The sequence below is a fragment of the Heptranchias perlo genome, chromosome 11, assembly GCF_035084215.1.
Source record: "Heptranchias perlo isolate sHepPer1 chromosome 11, sHepPer1.hap1, whole genome shotgun sequence".
NCBI classification, from domain to species: domain Eukaryota; kingdom Metazoa; phylum Chordata; class Chondrichthyes; order Hexanchiformes; family Hexanchidae; genus Heptranchias; species Heptranchias perlo.
Window position 1 is genome coordinate 61,112,505 of NC_090335.1, and position 20,597 is coordinate 61,133,101.

General features: G+C 40.9%; 1 protein-coding gene across 1 annotated transcript in view; it reads right to left on the reverse strand.

Moving 5' to 3' along the window:
• Window positions 1–1,249: 1,249 nt before the first annotated feature.
• Window positions 1,250–20,597, reverse strand: part of LOC137326846 (sorting nexin-9-like) — a 59,215-nt gene continuing 39,867 nt past the window's right edge. The window contains exons 13-18 of the mRNA XM_067992226.1: window positions 16,879–16,956; window positions 15,121–15,197; window positions 14,871–14,960; window positions 8,465–8,579; window positions 7,408–7,499; window positions 1,250–4,066 (exon numbers count right to left, since the gene is read on the reverse strand). Of these exons, the coding sequence (XP_067848327.1) occupies window positions 4,022–4,066; window positions 7,408–7,499; window positions 8,465–8,579; window positions 14,871–14,960; window positions 15,121–15,197; window positions 16,879–16,956 (497 nt within the window). The 3' untranslated portion in view covers window positions 1,250–4,021. The remainder of the gene's footprint in view (window positions 4,067–7,407; window positions 7,500–8,464; window positions 8,580–14,870; window positions 14,961–15,120; window positions 15,198–16,878; window positions 16,957–20,597) is intronic.

Sequence of the window (20,597 nt, forward strand, 5' to 3'; positions counted from 1 at the left end):
AAGGATGTTAATATCAATATGGCAATACTGTTTTTTTTGGTAAGCAATCTGAATATTGAAAAGGAAGTTCCATAAGTCTGAATGTCATGGATCATAATAATCTAAAATAAAGCTGAGAAATAACATTTTTTTTCTGAAGCACATTGTAATAACAAAACTACAGTAACATATAGCAAAAATATAAAACTTTACTAATGATGCTCAAAGCAAAGCACAAACTTTATACGTTATATTTTCCACCTTACTCTTCCAGGATCAACAAAACATGACTGAAACCAATAACAGAAAATATTCAAAACATAAAAATTAAATATGTTAATATACTTTAAAATATTTACAGTTAAGTACAAACAAGTGAGTAATCAAAGCAACATATTTAGTAACACTAACAAAAAAATGTTCTAAATCTGTCTTCTTTAAAATGACACAGTTTTTGCCCTACATGCAAGCATTTTAGTTTTTCTTTCTCCTCCATTAAGTCTCCCATGTTACCCAGTTCCCCAATAGAGAGGTTTGGTTTCACACTAATGCTAAACTTGTGGAGTGTAAATTGATTATGAAGGCCCGAAGTGATCAGAAGCAGAACGAGACTGCTCTCTTCCCCCGGGGTGTCTCACTTTTCTTTGCTCCAGTGTTAGGTTGGGCCCTGATGTTATATGAAGTACTTTGCACTGATGCTACAATTATTGTGTGAATTCACTCTTAGGGTTCTGCCTGAGCTGCTTTGAACCTGAGTGCTAAGAGTTGTATGGTAGTATCCTGGAGTACTGCCCACGATTTCCCTCCTCCTTTCCAATTCAGAAACCCTTTATCTTTTTCAATAATATCTCCATAATTGACTTAAAGTTATTCCCCTCACCTCCCAGTGTTTCACTTGAGTATGCAATGGGATCATTTACAATTAATTGCTACACCAAGATGCTTTGATATTTTTGCAATGCTTGTAGTGATGAATATAGGTTTACACTTGATTCAATTTGGTCTGTAGGAACAACTTAAAATATGCAATTCTTTAGGAAATTCCAAGCTTAGCTAAATATTACATTTTTAAAAAATTGAGCTCATAGGAGAAAGGGAAGTTACAAAATGTAGGCCTATTGCAAACATGATAAGCATCAGAATTAGATTTGGGAACACTTATGAAGAATAACTAATCTATGCACCACAATAAGAGAAAGCAAAATATTGCGGGTGCTGGAAATCTGAAATAAAAACAGAAAATGCTGGAAAAACTCAGCAAGTGAGGCAGCATCTGTGGAGAAGGAAAGAGTTAACATTTCAGGTTGAAGACCTCTCATCAGAACTGGAAGATGTTAAAGAGTTAAAGTTTTTAAGTTTTTAAGCAAGTACAGAGCCAGGGGAAGGTCGGGGGCGGGGGGGGGGGGGCGCGAGGAGGAGGAAAGAACAAAAGTAGATAAGTCATCCAGTCCGGATGGGATGCCATCCTAGGTTGCTGAGGGAAGTAAGGGTGGAAATTGTGGAGGTACTGGCCATAATCTTCCAATCATCCTTAGATACAGGGGTGGTGCCAGAGGACTGGAGAATTGCAAATGTTACACCCTTTTTTTGAACAAGGGTGTAAGGATAAACCCAGCAACTACAGGCCAGTCAGTTTAACCTCAGTGGTGGGGAAACTTTTAGAAACGATGATCCGGGACAGAATTAACAAGGTTGGATTGGACGAGGGTGGATTGATTAGGGAAAGCCAGCACGGATTTGTTAAAGGCAAATCGTGTTTAACTAAGCTGATAGAGTTTTTCGATGAGGTAACAGAGAGGGTAGATGAGAGCAATGCAGTTGATGTGATGTATATGGACTTTCAAAAGGCATTTGATAAAGTGCCGCATGGTAGGCTTATCATCAAGATTGCGGCCCATGGAATAAAGAGGGCAGTAGCAACATGGATACAGAATTGGCTAAGCAACAGGAAACAGAGAGTAGTGGTGAATGGTTGTTTTTCGGACTGGAGGGAGGTGTACAGTGGTATTCCCCAGGGGTCAGTTGTTAGGACCATTACTTTTCTTGATATATATTAATGACTTGGACTTAGGTGTACAGGGCACAAGTTCAAAATTTGCAGATGACACAAAACATGGAAAGGTAGTAAACAGTGAGGAGGACAGTGATAGACTTCAAGAGGATATAGACAGGCTAGTGACATGGGCGGGCACGTGGCAGATGAAATTAAAGGCAGAAAAATGCGAAGTGATACATTTCGGTAGGAAGAATGAGGAGGGGCAATATAGACTAGAGGGCACAAATCTAAAAGGGGCAAAGGAACAGATAGATCTGGGGGTATATGTGCATAAATCATTGAAAGTGGCAGGGCAGGTTGAGAAAGCAGTTAAAAAAGCATACGGGATCCTGGGCTTTATAAATAGAGGCATAGACTACAAAAGTATGGAAGTGATGATGAACCTTTATAAAAACACTGGTTCGGCCACAACCGGAGTATTGTGTCCAGTCTGGGCACCGCACTTCAGGAAAGATGTTAAGGCCTTAGAGAGGGTGCAGAAGACATTTACTAGAATGATTCCAGCGATGAGGGACTTTAGTTATGTGGATAGACTGGAGAAGCTGGCGTTGTTCTCCTTGGAACAGAGACGGTTGCGAGGAGATTTGATAGAGGTATTCAAAATCATGACGGTTTAGACAGAATAGATAGAGAGAAACTGTTCCCATTGGCAGAAGGGTCAAGGACCAGAGGACATAGATTTAAGGATACTGGTGAAAGAACCAAAGGTGACACGAGGAAAAACTTTTTTTTACACAGCGAGTGGTTAGGATCTGGAATGCACTGCCTGAGGGGGTGGTGGAGGCAGATTCAATCATGGCCTTCAAAAGGGAACTGGATAAGTACTTGAAAGGAAAAAATTTGCATGGCTACGGGGAAAGAGCGGGGGGAATGGGACTAGCTGGATTGCTCTTGCATACAGCCGGTGCAGACTCAATGGGCCGAATGACCTCCTTCCGTGCTGTAACCTTTCTATGAAAGGGAAGGTCTATGATAGGGTAGAGGGCAAGAGTGATTAAATGACAAAAGGGATGATGGTGCAAGGCAAGGAGGGTGGTAATGGGACAGGTTAAGAAACAAAAGATCAGTCTGGAGTAGCTGTAAATGGCAATCACAGAACTATTATCAGCACTTGCTGTCCGAAAAAATGGGTGCCATGGTTATGATCTGAAGTTATTGAAATCAATGTTGAGTCCAGAAGGTTGTAAAGTGCCTAAACGTAAGATGAAGTGTTGTTCCTCGAGCTTATGTTTAGTTTCATTGCACCATCATCCCTTTTGTCATTTGATCACTCTTGCCCTCTACCCTATCACAGACCTTCCCTTTTGTTCTTTCCTTTCCTCCCCCCTTTCCTTGGCTCTGTACTTGCTTAAAATCTTTAACATCTTCCAGTTCTGACGAAAGGTCTTCGAACTGAAACATTAACTCTGTTTTTTTCTCCCCAGATGCTGCCTGACTTGCTGAGCTTTTCCAGCATTTTCTGTTTTTATACCACAATAAGAGTTCTGTCATAACTAACTTTATTTGAATTTCCCCCCCTCCCACTTTTTCTTGAACCTTCAGCTCCACCAATACACCATTCATTCTTCAATCAAGGCGGCAAAAAGATAGCCTTCCTTGAGGACTGTGCCAATTAATTTGTGTAACCAGCTCTTTGAAGGTGTGTAAAAGTAGCATGGAATCTTCCATTTTTGCTCCCTTCATTGTGGGAATTGCTTGGCCTCTCCGTTGCACTTCCAGCGAACAGCCTTAGAATACATATATTTATTTGTCTGGAAATATTTTGTCAATACTGCAATAATTCAATCAGTATTAAAATAGAGAAGATAAATGAATAATAATTGGAGCTAGTGTCAATACTGCAAACAATCCAATCAGTGTTAAAATAGAAAATGTAAATGAATAATAATTGGAGCTAGAATATTAAGAGGGCTTTTACAGAAAATTCACATATCAAATTACTAGAATTGCATTTTCTGAGAAGTCGAGAGGGTCCCATGGGCACCGTTAGAATTCAAAACGAGCATACGCTTCCCTCAGCTTATCTGTTATCTGAAAAAGAAATTTTTTTAAGATTAGAAATTTATATATTACTAGTGAGTCTCCTGTTGCATTGCTAAAGGATAAAAATTTGAAAATAAAATTGTCTTTCTGTGACTGTGGCTTCCAGTCTTGCACTAATTTTTCCTGTCTCCTTCATTTTGTTTTTGGCTTCCATTCTTTCTGGCTATCTCTGTCTCTCACTTTTGTTGTCTGTGTATTTCGGTTTACCTTTTACATACACTTTTTTTTTTCTCTTCACATTTCTCCATTCTTCTGTATATCTCCCACTTTTTCAGTACATCTCAAAAAGTGCTACTTCACTGATTTATTAATTTGGTGTCTTTTGTCTTTTTGCTACCTCTGAACAGGACAGGAGTCAGTAGGGAGGAAGCCCTGGCACATTTTGTGAATGGCAATCATAAATTTCTTGTGACTTATATCTCAAAAAAAGTCAGAGATACTTGTACCTGATTTTTTTTTTATTATTGACACAGCATGGAACAGCTTCCTCTTTGTAAGCCCCATCACTGCCTCTTTCAAAAGGCAGCGGCAGCCTTTAGCTGCATTCTGCGACATATAGGCAAGTAGAGTAGTACAAGTACATTTCAGGAGTTGTACTCATTATCTGATTATCCTCCCCGCTGGTCAATGTAAATTCTGAGTATTTAACTAAACTCAAGAGATTATTACAGAGATTTGAAACACAGAAAAGGATAGATTTATTGATTTTGCTTAAATGATTTTTTATGTATTCTATGTTAGAAATGCTGTTTTTTGCACATATCCTCATATTACTGAGTAAACAATGACAACTGAAAGCATTTTGATAAAACATTTTGATCAATTTTATTAATTGCTTCTCCCACTTGCTAATTGTTTTTTTTGTTGGGTTCCTTATTTGTACCTTTCCTACCAGTTTAGTCATATTTTAGGCAATCACAATTGTTCAGTTAACATTGGTTTGTTGTGATTTTTTTTCTTATTTCATTTTCAGCATATCCATGGAGATGAGTGAGACAGCTGAGGTTTGACTCAGATCCCCATTGTTCACCAAAGCTTAAACCAAACTGTTCTCTGTGATTATTTGTCTTTTTCAAAAAATTACAGCCCTGGCAAATTTTCTGACTCACCTGTTCAAAATGTTGGATGTTCTAAAATTTAGAAATGTTTCACGTTTGTTTATACTGGGATAAAAATGATCTCTCACACACACACACACACACACACACACACAACCCCCTCATTAACAAGCCACTGAATACTGAATTTAATTGATGAGAATATTGACTGCTGAAGGGTGTACATGCAAAATGTTATAACTTGTCTTTTCTCTTTACTGAGGATGTGCACTTCCAGCATTTTCTAATTTCATTTCAGATTTCCAGCATTTCTAGTTTTTCCTTATTTCATGGGACTAAATATTGTACATTCTTATTTTATTATTACATAACATAAATTTTTATTTTGCCACAAGTTATTTTAAATGCAGCAGGCCTTTCCATACTTGCCATGTATTTGTGAAGCAGCTTCCACCACTTTTAGCAAGGTTTTTCCTCCTAATACTACAAAATCTTATTATGAATAAAAGAAAGCAAGAATTTGCATTTATATAGTGCCTTTCATGACTTCAGGACATCCCAAAGCATCTCATAACCAATGAGGTACTTTTGAAGCATAGTCACTGTTGTAATGTAAGGAATGTTAAAATATTAAGAAAATAATTTTTTTTTCAAAGTGTTGACAGGAAACTTTCCTTCCAGCCACCATAAAGGGATATATTTCTCACTTTAGGTCCTTTCTGACTTGTCAGTATTACTTTTACAGTGTTAATGAGCTACACACACAAATTTAGACTAGCACATTATTTTTTTTACATTTGTTCTTGGTATTTTAGTGAGACTGGCAAGGCAATATTTATTGACAATCCCTAGTTGCCTTGAGGGCATTAAAGGTCAATCATTTTGTTTGGGACTGGAGTCACATGGTTACCAGACCAGCTGGTATAGCAGGTCCCTTCCCTGAAGGACATTAGTGAGTCAGTTTGGTTTTTAGGACAATCTGGCAACTTTCATTGTTTCCTCCCCCAACCCCAATCCTCCCCCCTCTGGTACGAGCCCACAAATGACCAGATATTGAGTTCAATTGCACAATTTGCCATGGTGAGATTTAGACTCACACCCTCTATATTGCTAGTCCAGTACCATAACCACTAGGCTATAACATCCTAAATTATACCACTTCTGAAGTATAATTTGTGAGGGAATTCTAGGAACTGTGTGGAAGATACAAAATTGGTGCCAGTTCTGTCATGAATATACAATAGGTAAATCAATGAATAAAGTTACACCTGCGAGAAATGAATTGCTCGGTATGGTATTGAGTTTATGTATTCATATGCACATTGAATACCTTCCACTCTGCAAGCAGTTTCATCTGGCATCCAATTTCCTCCCCATCCTCCCTTAGTTTGAATAATCCTCAATAGCTGCCTTAATGTTCCTTGCAAGTCTCATAGTTCCTGCTTTGTTTAGGTGCAGCTTGTCCCTTTTATATCAGTCCTTTTTGTCTTCAACATATTCCTAGTTACTTATGAAAGTAGCATCATTATTTTCATGCCAAATGGTCAGCAACTTATTTGCATCCTCATTTTTCTTGGTTAACTTCCATTTTTTACTGAAGAACATTATTTTGCTTCCATTGAGGCTATCCTCACATACATTATTTTTTTTCCTATTGTTGTTTACTCTAGATGGACCACCAATACTGGGTTTCTCCCTGTCCCTTTCAGTAGCCCTTCTTACCTTTCCTCAAGGTGCGCTGCCCTAGCTCCAGGTAGACGACTTATCATTCTATAAGGATTGTCCTTATATCACACAGAATAAAGATGTTGGCTGAGCTGAACTGAAGTGTTGTTGAAAAGGCCCCCCAATCAATTTGCTTAAGCGGTTTCCTCATTTTTCTGAAGTGAGCCTGTTTTAACATTATATACCTAGCTCCTGGTCCTCGGTATTTCTGAATCAAAGATCATGTTGAACTTGAAGATTTTTCTGTGGTCATTGCAAATCATTTTTGGCATAGTTGGACTATATAACACCTCAAAACTAAATTGTATAAATCTTTGTTGTCGCAAAAATATATAATCTACTGCATTGCAACTTGTTAAATTCAGAATCGCCTCTGTTCCAAGAATTGGGTTTGTTAAAAAAAAATCTAATATATCGACTGCTACTTCTACTGGCTAGTTATCTTTTTTGAAGACGGGAGAATATTTTAATAAATTTAAATGGTGAAAAAGATTCATAATGTTCATTAGGACTGTAAGGTAACCGTATGGATTGTGAAATATTTACCTTGTTATACATCTGAACCTGTTCATAGAGAAAATGTTGAACTGTTTCTTTGTAGTCATTAATAAGTTCACTGTTAAAATGATTGATTTCAGCTGCAATCACAAAAACAAACAAATGTACAGTTATTGAACTGAGAATTCTCAAATACAGCTATTTAGTAAGAATTGCTAATTTATAAATGTAAGTCTGTCAGGGTTTAGCACTTAAAAAAATGCAAATGCTTATAGACACAATCTCTTCTTTCTAGTAGCACAGTATTCAGAAAGACATGAAACAACCAATGATTCTTGTATACTGAGGCTAATGTAAAAGGCTAGGTCCTTAAAAAGGTTATTGCTCAATATATTTATGTGCAGAATATTTTATCTTTTTTCTGTCTCATATGTTTGTGTTTCAATAGTGAAAATCACTGACTTCATCAGTGGGATTGCTTGGGAAAATTCCTGCAGTAGCCAATGTGAAAAAATCTCAATTAACATTAGCAGAGATATCGATTAAACTGGGGCATGTTAATTTTACAATTTTATGTGTTTATTTAACAGCCGTTAAGAGGTTTTATGGCTTAATAATTGCTTTTAGGTTTTCATCATCTATCAAGATAAAGCAGAGAAAAAAATATCCAATATAGTAGAGAAAATCACTGCATTCTCCCAAAGGCAAATCCCAATTTCTACAGTTAATGAGTTCACATAGGTCTAAAGAAGATCCGGAAAAGTGAATTTTTGGAAGGGAGGGAAAAAAAACTGTCTGAAGGTGTCTTATGGAAATGCAATATTAATTGTGGATGACTGGGGATCCCTGCAGCCGCCAGTTTTCGCCTGTGGTTAAAATGGCGTGCCCGTCCCAACGACATCAGGATGCAACTCAGCCATTTAAATTAGGACCTGCTCCTCTAGGTGGGCAGCCTTCCTGTGCCTGAATTCAGGCACGTAATGGTGGGGGACGGGAACACGCTGCGAACCCCCACCCCTGCCCACACCATTCCGAGGAGGGGATTAATTTTGACCCTTAAGAGTTGGAGATCAGGAAAACCTAGAAGATTTCAAAGAGATCATACCCTGTATAGCAGAAGACACAATTCCAGCTTTGAAAACTACGGCTTCTTTTTCTTTCAATGTGACTTTGTTGGCTTGAGCAAGCTTTTCGTATTCATGAGCCTTTTCTATTGCTCCCTGAAAAGGCATAATTGCAAAATATTTTTTTCAATTAAAACAAATCTTGACAACGTGGTAGAATCTCTGTTTAGGATGTTAAAAAATGCATTCCCTAATTGACATAGTTGGCAAAAGACTAAAAATGGCGGTACTTAAAAATAGAAATCAACAATTGAATGCATTAAAGTCAGGTAGCAATAATTTTTAAAGATGACACGAGAGGGATGGTAGTAGACCCTAGGGCAACTATGGAAGGCCCGCTGATTCTCCTTTTGGAGGCAGAGGGTGCAGTAGTGGGCACAGTGGTGGGCACCACTTCCTCTCCTCATGTCTGAACCACTCACTGTATAAAGGCATCCGTCCAGTCTGAGACCTAAATGAAAAATTCCAGGCTAGTCCTTAGGGCTCTTCCACCCCCTTAAAATGATGCTCCTCCTCCTCTTGCACTGCAATAGATATCCTGCCAGTAGCCCCCCAACACGCCTAAACAGCCCCGACCCAGGAAAATGAGTCAGGGTCACAGCAGAGTCAGAGGGCCTGATATTAGGAGGGAGGCGGGTTGCCAGCGGGGGGTCGACTGGGCGTGTGGGTAACCCACCCAGTAAAATCGGTGGGTTCCGCATGCAATCGTAAGTAAATTGAAGGCACTTACCTTGGCTTCCGGGTTTCGCGCTGGAAAGCTGCACAGCGGGCGGACTGCGCACCCGCATCATATGCTGTCAGCTAGAGGAGCCCTATTTAAAGGGGCAGTCCTCCATTGACTGATGCTGCAGAAAGGAGCCAAAATTACAGCAAGGAGCAGCCCAGGGAGAAGGCTGCTCCCAGGTTTAACGATGCCTCACTCCAGGTCCTACTGGATGGGGTGAGGGGGGAGGGGGAAGACAGAGATCTTCTCCCCGGCGGACGGGAGAAAGCGGCCTGCCTCTGCCACTACGAAGGCCTGGCTCGAGGTGGCAGAGGAGGTCACCAGCACCACCAACATATCACGCACCTGCATACAGTGCAGGAGGCACTTCAATGACCTAAGTAGGTCAGCCGAAGTGACTGCACTTACTCATTCCCCTACATTCCATCTGCCACATCACCGCCCCCACCCCACATCTCCTTCTGCACTGCCAACACTACTCTATTACATCACTCCTCATACCCACTCGAAGCTCATCCTCAACTTACCTGCACTTACTCACCTCGCTAGTACTCATCCCACCACTACCACTCAACCCAATCCTCATACAATCTCATGGCTCTGTCTCATACTCACCCTCTCATGCATCTCTTTCACTGTCAGCCTCACCCCACCTGCCACTACCTGTGCTGCAGCCACAGGGCATGCATCACATATGTGTAGTAGGAAGCATAAGGCAAACGTGTCGTGAGCATGAAGGGGATGCACAAGGGTGTTTGAGGGTTTGTCATGGTTTTTGCTTATATTTGATTTCTGATCAACTCACATTACATATTATATTGTCACCACTACTGCCACGTTTTGGTAATTCTTGACTGGCTTGTGCAATAATGCCCTTTCATGAGGTTCTCCATGAACACCCTTGATGCCACCCATTGGCTCACCCTACAGTGGGTGTATGTGTAGTTGCACGACTACTTTGTGCAGGTGCCTGTTGCGCAACACTGTGTTGTTTAGCTCCATGTGGCGGAGGTGGACGGCATGCCTGGCGAGGCTGGTGATGTTGCTCGTCCTCCAATGAAATGATGAATGCAGCAATGGACCCCCCCCCTACCCCAACCCCGCCATCCTGACAGTGTAAATGTGAGGGGGTCCACAAAGTAGGTAAATGTGTTTGGACAGCAGAGTGTGGAGTGTGGAGACAACAGTGTGGCAGGCAAAACTTTGTCTGAGGTGACAGAGTGCCCTGCTGCAATGAATGAGGGTTTACCCCGCACCTGTTAAATGGACCTTTGCAGCTGCCACTGGCTGCTGGCTGCAACACATCTGTTTAAACAGGGAGTGTTTCCCCCAGCATGGGAAACATGCTCTTGGTAGTCCAAATCCGAATCCTCCTAAAATCTTCAACTAATGAGGTCTGTAAATGACCTCAATTACCCAGATAATGATCTTAAGTGGGATCCCGCCGGCTTTGATTGCCAGTGGGAGTCCCGCATGCGGGGGCTACGCGTGCACCAATTCGCGTCATTTGGGAACCTGGAAGTGGGTGGGTTGAAGCCGGGCTCCGGACCCGCTCCGGGAATCCCCAATTTTAGGAGCCCCCCCCCCCACCCCCGGCCACGAACGCACCCGCTCGGCCATCCGAAAATTGACTCCAGAGAGTGGATGGAAGTCCTGCCCAACACTTCTCTAGCAGCGAACCTGCCTCAGATGAAAATCCAGCACATACTCTTTGAAAAATATACTCATGTCACCCAATGACTTTTTGCCTCAAGACAAACAAAACAGAATTTCACTCTAGTGTATGTAAAAATGATAGCTACTAAAAATACAATCCACTGTGAAATGTAAAGTAAAATAAAAGACAGATGTATATGAATTTTGACTCAAGATTGAAGTTTGACAATATAGTGGCCTAGAAATTTGGCTGCGCAGCACTCATTTTTTGAGCGCTAAATGGCCTCTTCAGCCTTTAATATGGTGGGCAGGAAGCTCATTAACAGCCAGAAGGTGTGCTGCCCGCCATATTAGTAAAGGCCAAAAAAAACAGCATGCAGTGCCCACGTCAGAAACAGGCGTTAGTCACTTTGCATATGCAAATAAGGAACCTAATGCCTATTTGAGGCCCCCAGTGCAAGAATGATTTGCCCTGAGGCAGCCACTGTCAGCACTCAGGAGAACCAGGTCTACATGCAGCCTAACAGGTAGCCCTTGAAGGGATCGTCTGTTAGACTGCAACCAACAAGTTTTAAAAAAAACTTGCCTGAATGTAGAGCTGGGATCCCACATGCGAAGAACGCAGGCCGCTGTCAGCCGTTACTACCCCACCGCCACTCACTGCCGAGACTCCTCTGCCGCAGATCGCCACCGCTATCTCCCAACCTGCTTGCCCCCTTTTCCCAGTCGCCCTCCCTTCCTCACTTACCCGAGGGCCTCCGCAACACCGGCAGTGGCCCAATAGTGCCTCGCCTACGAGCTGCCTGTTGCTCTTTGCAACTCGCCGGCTCGATGTAAATGAGGCCCAAGGCCCAATTTCGGGGACGCCTGGAGCCTCACCATTCAGGTGCAGGGATTGTTGTTTGTGCCCCTTGCACTCCCAAAAATGCGTGCACCCGAATTTCTCGGCCAGTATGTCTTCGAACACCCATAAGCACCCTGAGCATATACTTCACTGTATAGGAGTAGCAATCTCTTTTGTCATAAAATCTCAACATTTGTATTTAGAATGCTCTTTAGACCTAACATTTCAAACCAAACATTCATTTTTCAACCAAAATGGTGAAACATTTGTGACCTTTAGTGACGTTGGTTTGGGGAGGTGTTAGTTATTATTCATGGGTGAATTCAGTTTAGTTCGTGTGAAAGTGATAGCGTGGTACAATTATCCTATTTTCATTTCTAGAATATCCATATGCAGCTATCTTGAATGAAAGGTCATTATCAAATAAGCCAGTAAAAGCAGTACCAATTGGTGCCAGGTTTTGAGTTTATTCAGTTTACAAGCAGTCAGCACAAGCAGTAGGAGGGCAAATTCCAGTTCTGTGTGGGCAGGAGGATTTTGCTTAGGATTCTACAAGCGTTAAAGTGAACTACAAGTGAGTGAGTTTAAAGACACTTTAAAGTCTATTTTAAAGCCTGGCTCTTTTTTAACTATTCGATTTCGAGTATGGATGTTCCCAGGAAGAGGATTCTTGTTCTGCGCTGGTTAGAATTACTGTTCAGTTTTGCATATTTTTTCCTCATCACCCTGAAAGGACCAGCTGACTTTATATGGACAGTGCTTTGTCTTTTCTGTGCTGTGTTGTGCATTACAATGAACAGCATTATTCTCTTCCTGGAGACTGGTACTAGTAAGGACCAGTGTCGTCATCTGTCACATTTCACAGAAGTGGTCATTTTCAGTCTTGCTGTAGCATTCACTACACGGGCTGTTGTCCAAATTATGAGTGTTATTGAGATGGGTACGCTGTTGCAACCTGGCCATTATCATTTTAAACCTACTCCATCTTGGCTATCTGACTTCAACTTTATTGTAGCCTCAACTGTATGCATAAGTTTGGCATCTTTATTGTACTGGGTGGACCATCATCACACCAGACGTTGGATTATACAACAAGGACTGATTATTATTACGCCAAAGCCCATATATGGAGTGAAACTAACATTTTCTTTTATTTTGCTATTACTGTTGTGGCATTCTGAAGAAAAGGGAATCTCTTCAACAATGTGCTTTTATTTAATAGCTCACATTATCTCTGTATTCAAGGCTGCTACATTTATGATTCCTTTGGAACTGTCAGGACTAAAGATCAGATTAGGAATCATTTGCGCCAACATGGCGCTGACTTTTATTTATGGCCAAACCCTGTTACTGTGGCCCGAACGTGTTTTGATGCAATGCAGTAATGAGGTATACGCAGAACTTTGTGCTGGGAAAGAAACCGATAAACTGTGTATGATTTCCTTTTACAATTTATGTGCTGGAGGAGTTACCTTTACAGTATTATCAAGTTTTAATCTCCTATTGGTCATTTATGATTCAATAACTATACTTAATTTTCATGAAAACAACGTGGATAATGGTATCCAAAATGAAACCGTATAATGCATTCCATTTTAATATATTTTTGGTGGACAAATGTAAATGACTTACTGATTTGCACAATGCTTCCTACTGATGTATTACAGAGCTCAAAGTGTTAGGGTGATGGAATAGGATTGTGTCATGACAACAATGATTAGCAGTAGAATGAAAAATCCAGAAAATCATGGGACTAATAGATTAACTTTACACTGTGTGTTATTACTAACAAATTTATTAATATGTTCATTAATATCACATAGCACAACTTCAACCACACAGGGAGTGAAAATGGATATCGCTAAGAAAGTTACTTTTAAAAGCAATGCTATTAAAAAGCTAGAAAGAAAAATGACTGACATATAAGTCAAAAAAACTAATTTTAAAAATAAATTTTAATTTGTTTTCAAAATCTAATTTGAGAGTGTTCTGTATTTCAGTGGCTTCATTCAATGCAAGATTTAATTGATAAAGTAAACCTTCACTTTAACATCCTGGCCTGGAATTTCCTAGCAAAACCCACCTGACTTCAGGTAGTATGTAAAGGGAAATGGGGCAGGGTGGCTGTCTCCTGGAACCCCACCCCAGCAAAGAATGTCTGTCACAATTTCCCTCCTATTTCCCCAACTATCAGTACTACCACTCAGCTGCATGTATATGAAGGTTGGGGGAGGGGGGAGCTGCCTTCTCCCTGGGATTTCCCCAAGTTCATATTAACATTCTCTTAAAATTGACAATGTGTCTTTAAAAGCCCCTAAACACCCTCTATGATTTTACAATGTATATATATTTAGAGTAAAGGAATACTCTACTCCTTGTTTTGTTGGAAAATTCCTCAACATTTGCTTATTTATAGCCCAACCAAAAAAGAAGCATTTCTTGATTTAGTTTTGGGGAATGAAATGTGACAAATAACTGAATTGAGTACCAGTAGGAGAGCATTTCATAAACAGCAACCACAACATAGTTAGGTTCAATGTGAAATTGCTGTCATTGAAGAAAGTGGTGGTCCGAAAGAATTGTATCCAGGCTGAAGTTGGTATCCACCAGCAATCTAAGCAATGTCCACTGTATCTTCCAATCAGTACCTTTTGAGATCCCCTCTTCAGCTGTGCAAACCCACAGTGCTGCACTTGGAGGCAGCCAGCACCGCTGGCTAGCCCATTGCTTATGATGGTGAGTAGACTGCCCTCATTCCCCAGCTGTCCGCCAGCAACACATACCATCTGTGAAAAAGGAGGACTGTTGATCTTTCAAAGCACCTGGAACAGAAAATCTGGATCCGTCCCTTACGATGCTCCCCAACAAATCAGTGATGAAGACCTTGAATAGGATGGGTGACTGTGGACCTTGCCTCACTCTTCTTGAGAAAAATAGGTGAACTGAGTCTCCCGTTTATTCTTACATAGATATTGCAGCACTACAATTGGTCTTGGGAAGCTTTGGCTAGTGATGGTTCCTGCAACCAACTGCTGTCTAGCGATCCTGCTGGACATTGCACTGTAATTATACCCTAACAACCATATAAATTATTAGCAATTGTAGTTGCCCTCAGTAAGTGCACTAGTTTTGTAATTCAGAACAAGTTCAAGCTGTAACTAACCTTGAGGACGTTTATAATATCAGGGAAACAGGATAGCAGCGTTTTGTACTCTTTACTGATCTCAATCAAGCAGTGAGCATCTCTCTTTGGCTATAACACAAACAAGAAACATATCAGATACTTATTATAGTACCATTAAATATTTATGAAACCATTATTTTACGAAACAGCAAAGTTCAATATGAATTAAGAATTAACAAACTCATGATCAAATGTTTTCATATAATTGCATTTAATCATCCCAATTTACCTGATCAACGTAAAGATTCCCAATGTCATCATACGTTTTTCCAACAAAAGATAATGCACTTCCAATTGAGCCTTTCCCTTTTGAGAAATAATAAAAAGTTTAATCTATATTATGCTCATATGACCATTCACTTTGGCATCTGCAATATAGCATTCTGCAGCACTGTTCTTTAGTGCTGCATTTATACAGTATCCCATAGTTGTAGTATTGGTTCCAGTCCAGCAGTATCTCATTTACCTGGCCAGAACTTCAATCTCCAGCCTATGAGAGTGTTCTATACATGTATGGGTCACATGCCTGGAAATGTAAATGCTTAGAGAGCATAGGTAGCTGTGTCTGCACTCTAAACATGTAAATTAATTGCAGGTAGGCTTAAAAAGTACACAGAAGGTCCAAGGGACTTGCTGGACATTTCATAAGCCTTATTTGATGCCCTATTGGAGTTGCACTCCATATGGTGTCAATCCCAAGTGGTGTGAAATCACCTGCTCTCACAACTCTGGATTTATACTCTTATCCTTTGCAGTGACAAAGATGCACTGTAAATGTATGCTAGGATTCTACTTTCAACGCTGGCTGATGTGTTAATTCAACCCAGAGGAAGAGGTTCAGGATTCCTGACTTTATTTGTGTTGTTCAGATTGCCCTCCTAGATCTACACCTGGGCCAGGATGTTGCAGACACCTGACTGCTCAAATTGGAGTCAGCAAGCTGAGCAACAGAAGGAGGTCAACAACTATACAAATTACCATTGTTGCTGAGCTCAGTGTCACATTACATGGCACTGTGTCACAACTGTCCATAAACCTATAACCAGCTAGTTGTGCTCATGCAGATGCTTTTACAATCATACATTGGCTGTTGCAAAATTATCGGTTGAGTAATTTTCTCTATTTCTGATTATTTTTATTATGTTGTGAAAATTCCAACTGAACTGGATCCATTTCAATCATAAAATAACACTGGATGATCTAATGTATGTGCCAATCTGTATTCAGTATGAAAATGGTTTGTGATCATGTGACCTTGTTCATTGGTGTATCAACACACCATGCTCAGAATGGCAACAGTAATAATGTTTTCTGAACAATAAAACACTCTGAGCCTTGATACTAAACAGAGAGGTTAGCAGCATGGATAAATTAATTTAGCCTAAGTGAATACACAGAGCTTTCTGCATGGATTTCTACTGGCACAGGAAGAGACATCCTTGAGCAATTCAGGCTGGGTGAGATAAGAAAGCAACAACTTAGACAATTGTGACAATTTAAAGCTAAGGGTTAAAGTCAAACAATTGAAATGCTATCCTGGAAAGATAGGTTACAGCTATAGACTAATGGCAAAGTCATGAACAGAGAAACCTTGTAGAGATAAGTGGTGAGGCCTAATATTTGTACTGCACAAGTGGACAAAACTAGTTTTAGTCATTTTCAAACAAAGAGAATAGCACATGGTGCTATCCTATGACCAAAGTAAGTGTGTTATAGAAGCGATATAAAGGTTAATGTACACTAGAATCCTGCGGGCAGCTTGAAAGAGACGAGATCAAAGTCAAGGCACCCTAGGTTCATCCCGAGTTATCTACATGTAAGTATATGGACACGTATCAATTGTTGCTTACTGCGATCGATGTATCAATATAAGAGAAGGCAGCGGCTAAATCTTCTATTTCTAAATAAAGAATTAAAGTTGCTGAAATTAGATCCTTGGATCTATTAATAAGATAAGGCAGAAGCAAAACCTGACAATGTACTTTACCATGGTAGGTGCTTTTACCAAATGATGCTGAGAAATCTGAGAAGGCTTTTCCTATTTTGAGATATTCGGACTTCACTGCTGCAAAACAGGTTTAAAGATGACATTATGAAATAATTAATTAACTAAAAATTATTTTTAAAAAAGCATAATTAACACGATTCAAAACATGCTGCAGCAATGCTGAGGGACTACCAGTATGTTAGCAATTTTTCATAAATTATAAAATTTGTCATGTATTTTATCTGTTCCTTGGATTAATCCAAGTATCCATACTTGTATGTAGCCTGTAGAACCTGTGGTTACTTGTATTTTATCTTTGCCTTGGATTAATCCAGGTACCCATAGTTGTATGTAGCCTGTGGACTACATAAGCTATGATTTGTTGCTTGAATTATAATCTAACAATTGGTTCAACAATAGGAAATTCTATGTGAAAATTGCCAGTGATTTAGCAGTCTAATGCAAAGAGTACTCATTGGTTCACTACGCCCGCCTGATGGCACCAGGAGGAGGAACAAACCATTTTCATGGTCGGGCCTCATTAGAATCAGTGAGCTGCCAGGGTTCAAATGAGCACTGACAGGCAACTTGTCGATTGGGACTTGGTGGGAAATCTGGCTGCTCCTTTGCAAAGCTGAGCCGGAAGCCAATCCTTTAAAGTTGGGGGGAGGAAGGCATTCTCGGGAGCAACTGGCAAGGGCTGGGAAGATTTTTGTGGGGCCAGATGAAGCATGAATGAAAGGATTTGCTTCGCGTGTTTCGGAGTGGCCTGTTGTCAAATGCTCAGTCAAAATTGTATCAGAGTTCTACAAACGGACATAACACCACGATTTAAATATATTAGTAAAGCTTCCTCCTGTTTCAAGCGGTTTCACGGCCTGCTTGACGATCGAGACGAGTGGGCCTCAGGTGGCCAGTGGGCATTAGGTGTATTTTTTTTTTAAATTGTCTGCCTACTGCCCCGTTTAACAATGTGAATGTAAAGTTCCTAGGCAGACATAAAACGCTCCCTTGTCTACCACTGAAGGACAATAGTACAATACTTCTCCATGGCTCCCATTCTCCAGCTTATGATCTATGATAGTATTAGGGATCTAGTAACTATTGGGGCAGAAATTGCTCAGAGTCCCAAACCAACAGTGCTCGCTGCTCCATAGATTTATATTAACCCGCTAACTTACCGCGGTCTTTTCTTTGGACACTTCTCCGAATAGGAAGCGGAGAAGAGTCCAGCCTCAGCTCAAACAAAACTAGGACCCTGGGAGAGGCGAGAAGATCACACTCTCCCCTCGAACAATCAGATTGCAGCATTTTTGACAAGCTGTGTAACTCTCTGCAGGCTTCCAACGTTAAAACCAGGAAGCAAAAGGTCCAACATTTAAAATCTTTGTAAAAACGGTTAGACAGGGAAAAAAAAGAGGTTAAGAAATAATTGAATAAAGTAAGAGACAGAAGAGAAAAGTAAAATTAAATTTTAAAATTTAATTTTTAAAAATGTTTTCTTAATGGCCAAAAACTATTAAAAGGAATAATGAGACTCCACATTTTTAAAAGTTAATTATTTAGCTATTTGGCAGTCATTAAGGCTTAAAACATGGTTTAGACCTAGTATTTTTAAGCATACTTGTTTGGTGGCATAATTAGTTACTTTCCAGCCGGGCAGATAAGCAAGCTTGCACTTTTTCAATGATTTCTCTGATTGTAGCGAGCAATTCGAAGTTGTCATATCACCGGTGAACCAGTAGGAGCAAGTGGAGGAGCAAAATGGAAGAGCAAGATTTCCGCGTTTCACTGAGCGTGTGCGAATGCCGGAACTTGCTCCTCCATTTCGCCACCAACAACGGTGAGCGCTGTTGAGCTCCTCCGTTATTTCACAAGCAATTTCTGTCCCATTGTATTGGTATTGGAAATGCTGGAATCAAACATTAACTGGTTTTAAGGACAACAACAAGCCTGTCCAAGTGCTGCCATCCCTGAACTTTTTTAAAAATTCGTTCATGGGATGTGGACATCGCTGGCGAGGTCAGCATTTATTGCCCATCCCTAATTGCCCTTGAGAAGGTGGTGGTGAGCCGCCTTCTTGAACCGCTGCAGTCCATGTGGTGAAGGTTCTCCCATAGTGCTGTGAGGAACGGAGTTCCAGGATTTTGACCCAGCGACAATGAAGGAACGGCAATATATTTGGTGAAGGGAGTGAATGTTTAGGGTGGTGGATGGGGTGCCAATCAAGCGGGCTGCTTTGTCCTGGATGGTGTTGAGCTTCTTGAGTGTTGTTGGAGCTGCACTCATCCAGGCAAGTGGAGAGTATTCCATCACACTCCTGACTTGTGCCTTGTAGATGGTGGAATGGCTTTGGGGATTCAGGAGGTGAGTCACTCGACGCAGAATACCCAGCCTCTGACCTGCTCTTGTAGCCACAGTATTTATGTGGCTGGTCCAGTTAAGTTTCTGGTCAATGGTGACCACCAGGATGTTGATGGTGGGGGATTCGGTGATGGTAATACCGTTGAATGTCAAGGGGAGGTGGTTAGACTCTCTCTTGTTGGAGATGGTCATTGCCTGGCACTTGTCTGGCGTGAATGTTACTTGCCACTTATGAGCCCAAGCCTGGATGTTGTCCAGGTCTTGCTGCATGCGGGCTTGGACTGCTTCATTATTTGAGGGGTTGCTAATGGAACTGATCACTGTGCAATCATCAGCGAACATCCCCATTTCTGACCTTATGATGGAGGGAAGGTCATTGATGAAGCAGCTGAAGATGGTTGGGCCTAGGACGCTGCCTTGTGGAACTCCTGCAGCAATGTCCTGGGGCTGAGATGATTGACCTCCAACAACCACTACCATCTTCCTTTGTGCTAGGTATGACCCCAGCCACTGGAGAGTTTTCTCCCTGATTCCCATTGACTTCAATTTTACTCGGTCTTTTGTGCCACACTCAGTCAAATGCTGCCTTGATGTCAAGGGCAGTCACTCTCACCTCACCTCTGGAATTCAGCTCTTTTGTCCATGTTTGGACCAAGGCTGTAATGAGGTCTGGAGCCAAGTGGTCCTGGCGGAACCCAAACTGAGCATCGGTGAGCAGGTTATTGGTGAGTAAGTGCCGCTTGATGGCACTGTCAACGACACCTTCCATCAGTTTGCTGATGATTGAGAGTAGGCTGATGGGGCGGTAATTGGCCGGATTGGATTTGTCCTGCTTTTTGTGGACAGGACATACCTGGGCAATTTTCCACATTGTCGGGTAGATGCCAGTGTTGTTATTGGGAGTAGTGCCACAAGACTGGAGGTGATACCTGAGATAGTGATATCGCATCAGGAGTGATACAAGTCAAACAATAAGTACAACATTCCAACACATCCAGTTTAGTTCTAGTGATTCTAACAATGTTTTGCCACTCTTATGGCAACTCCTCCGTATTTGAATACATTCAACTAATGCTTTATATAAAGTTATAATTAAATGTTGCATGATTAAAATTCCCAACAGTTTATTTTAATATCTATCCTTTCGCTAAGATATCATGTACAGAACGTGTACATTTTTATATTGGAACCCAAACATATCTTAGTAAAGGACTTCATTCTAAGCACTGACTCACATTTATATAGCGCCTTTCACAACCTCAGGACATCCCAAAGGGCTTTACAGCCAATTAAGAACTTTTGAAGTGTAGTCACTGTTGTAATGTAGGAAACACGGCAGCTAATTTGCGCACAGC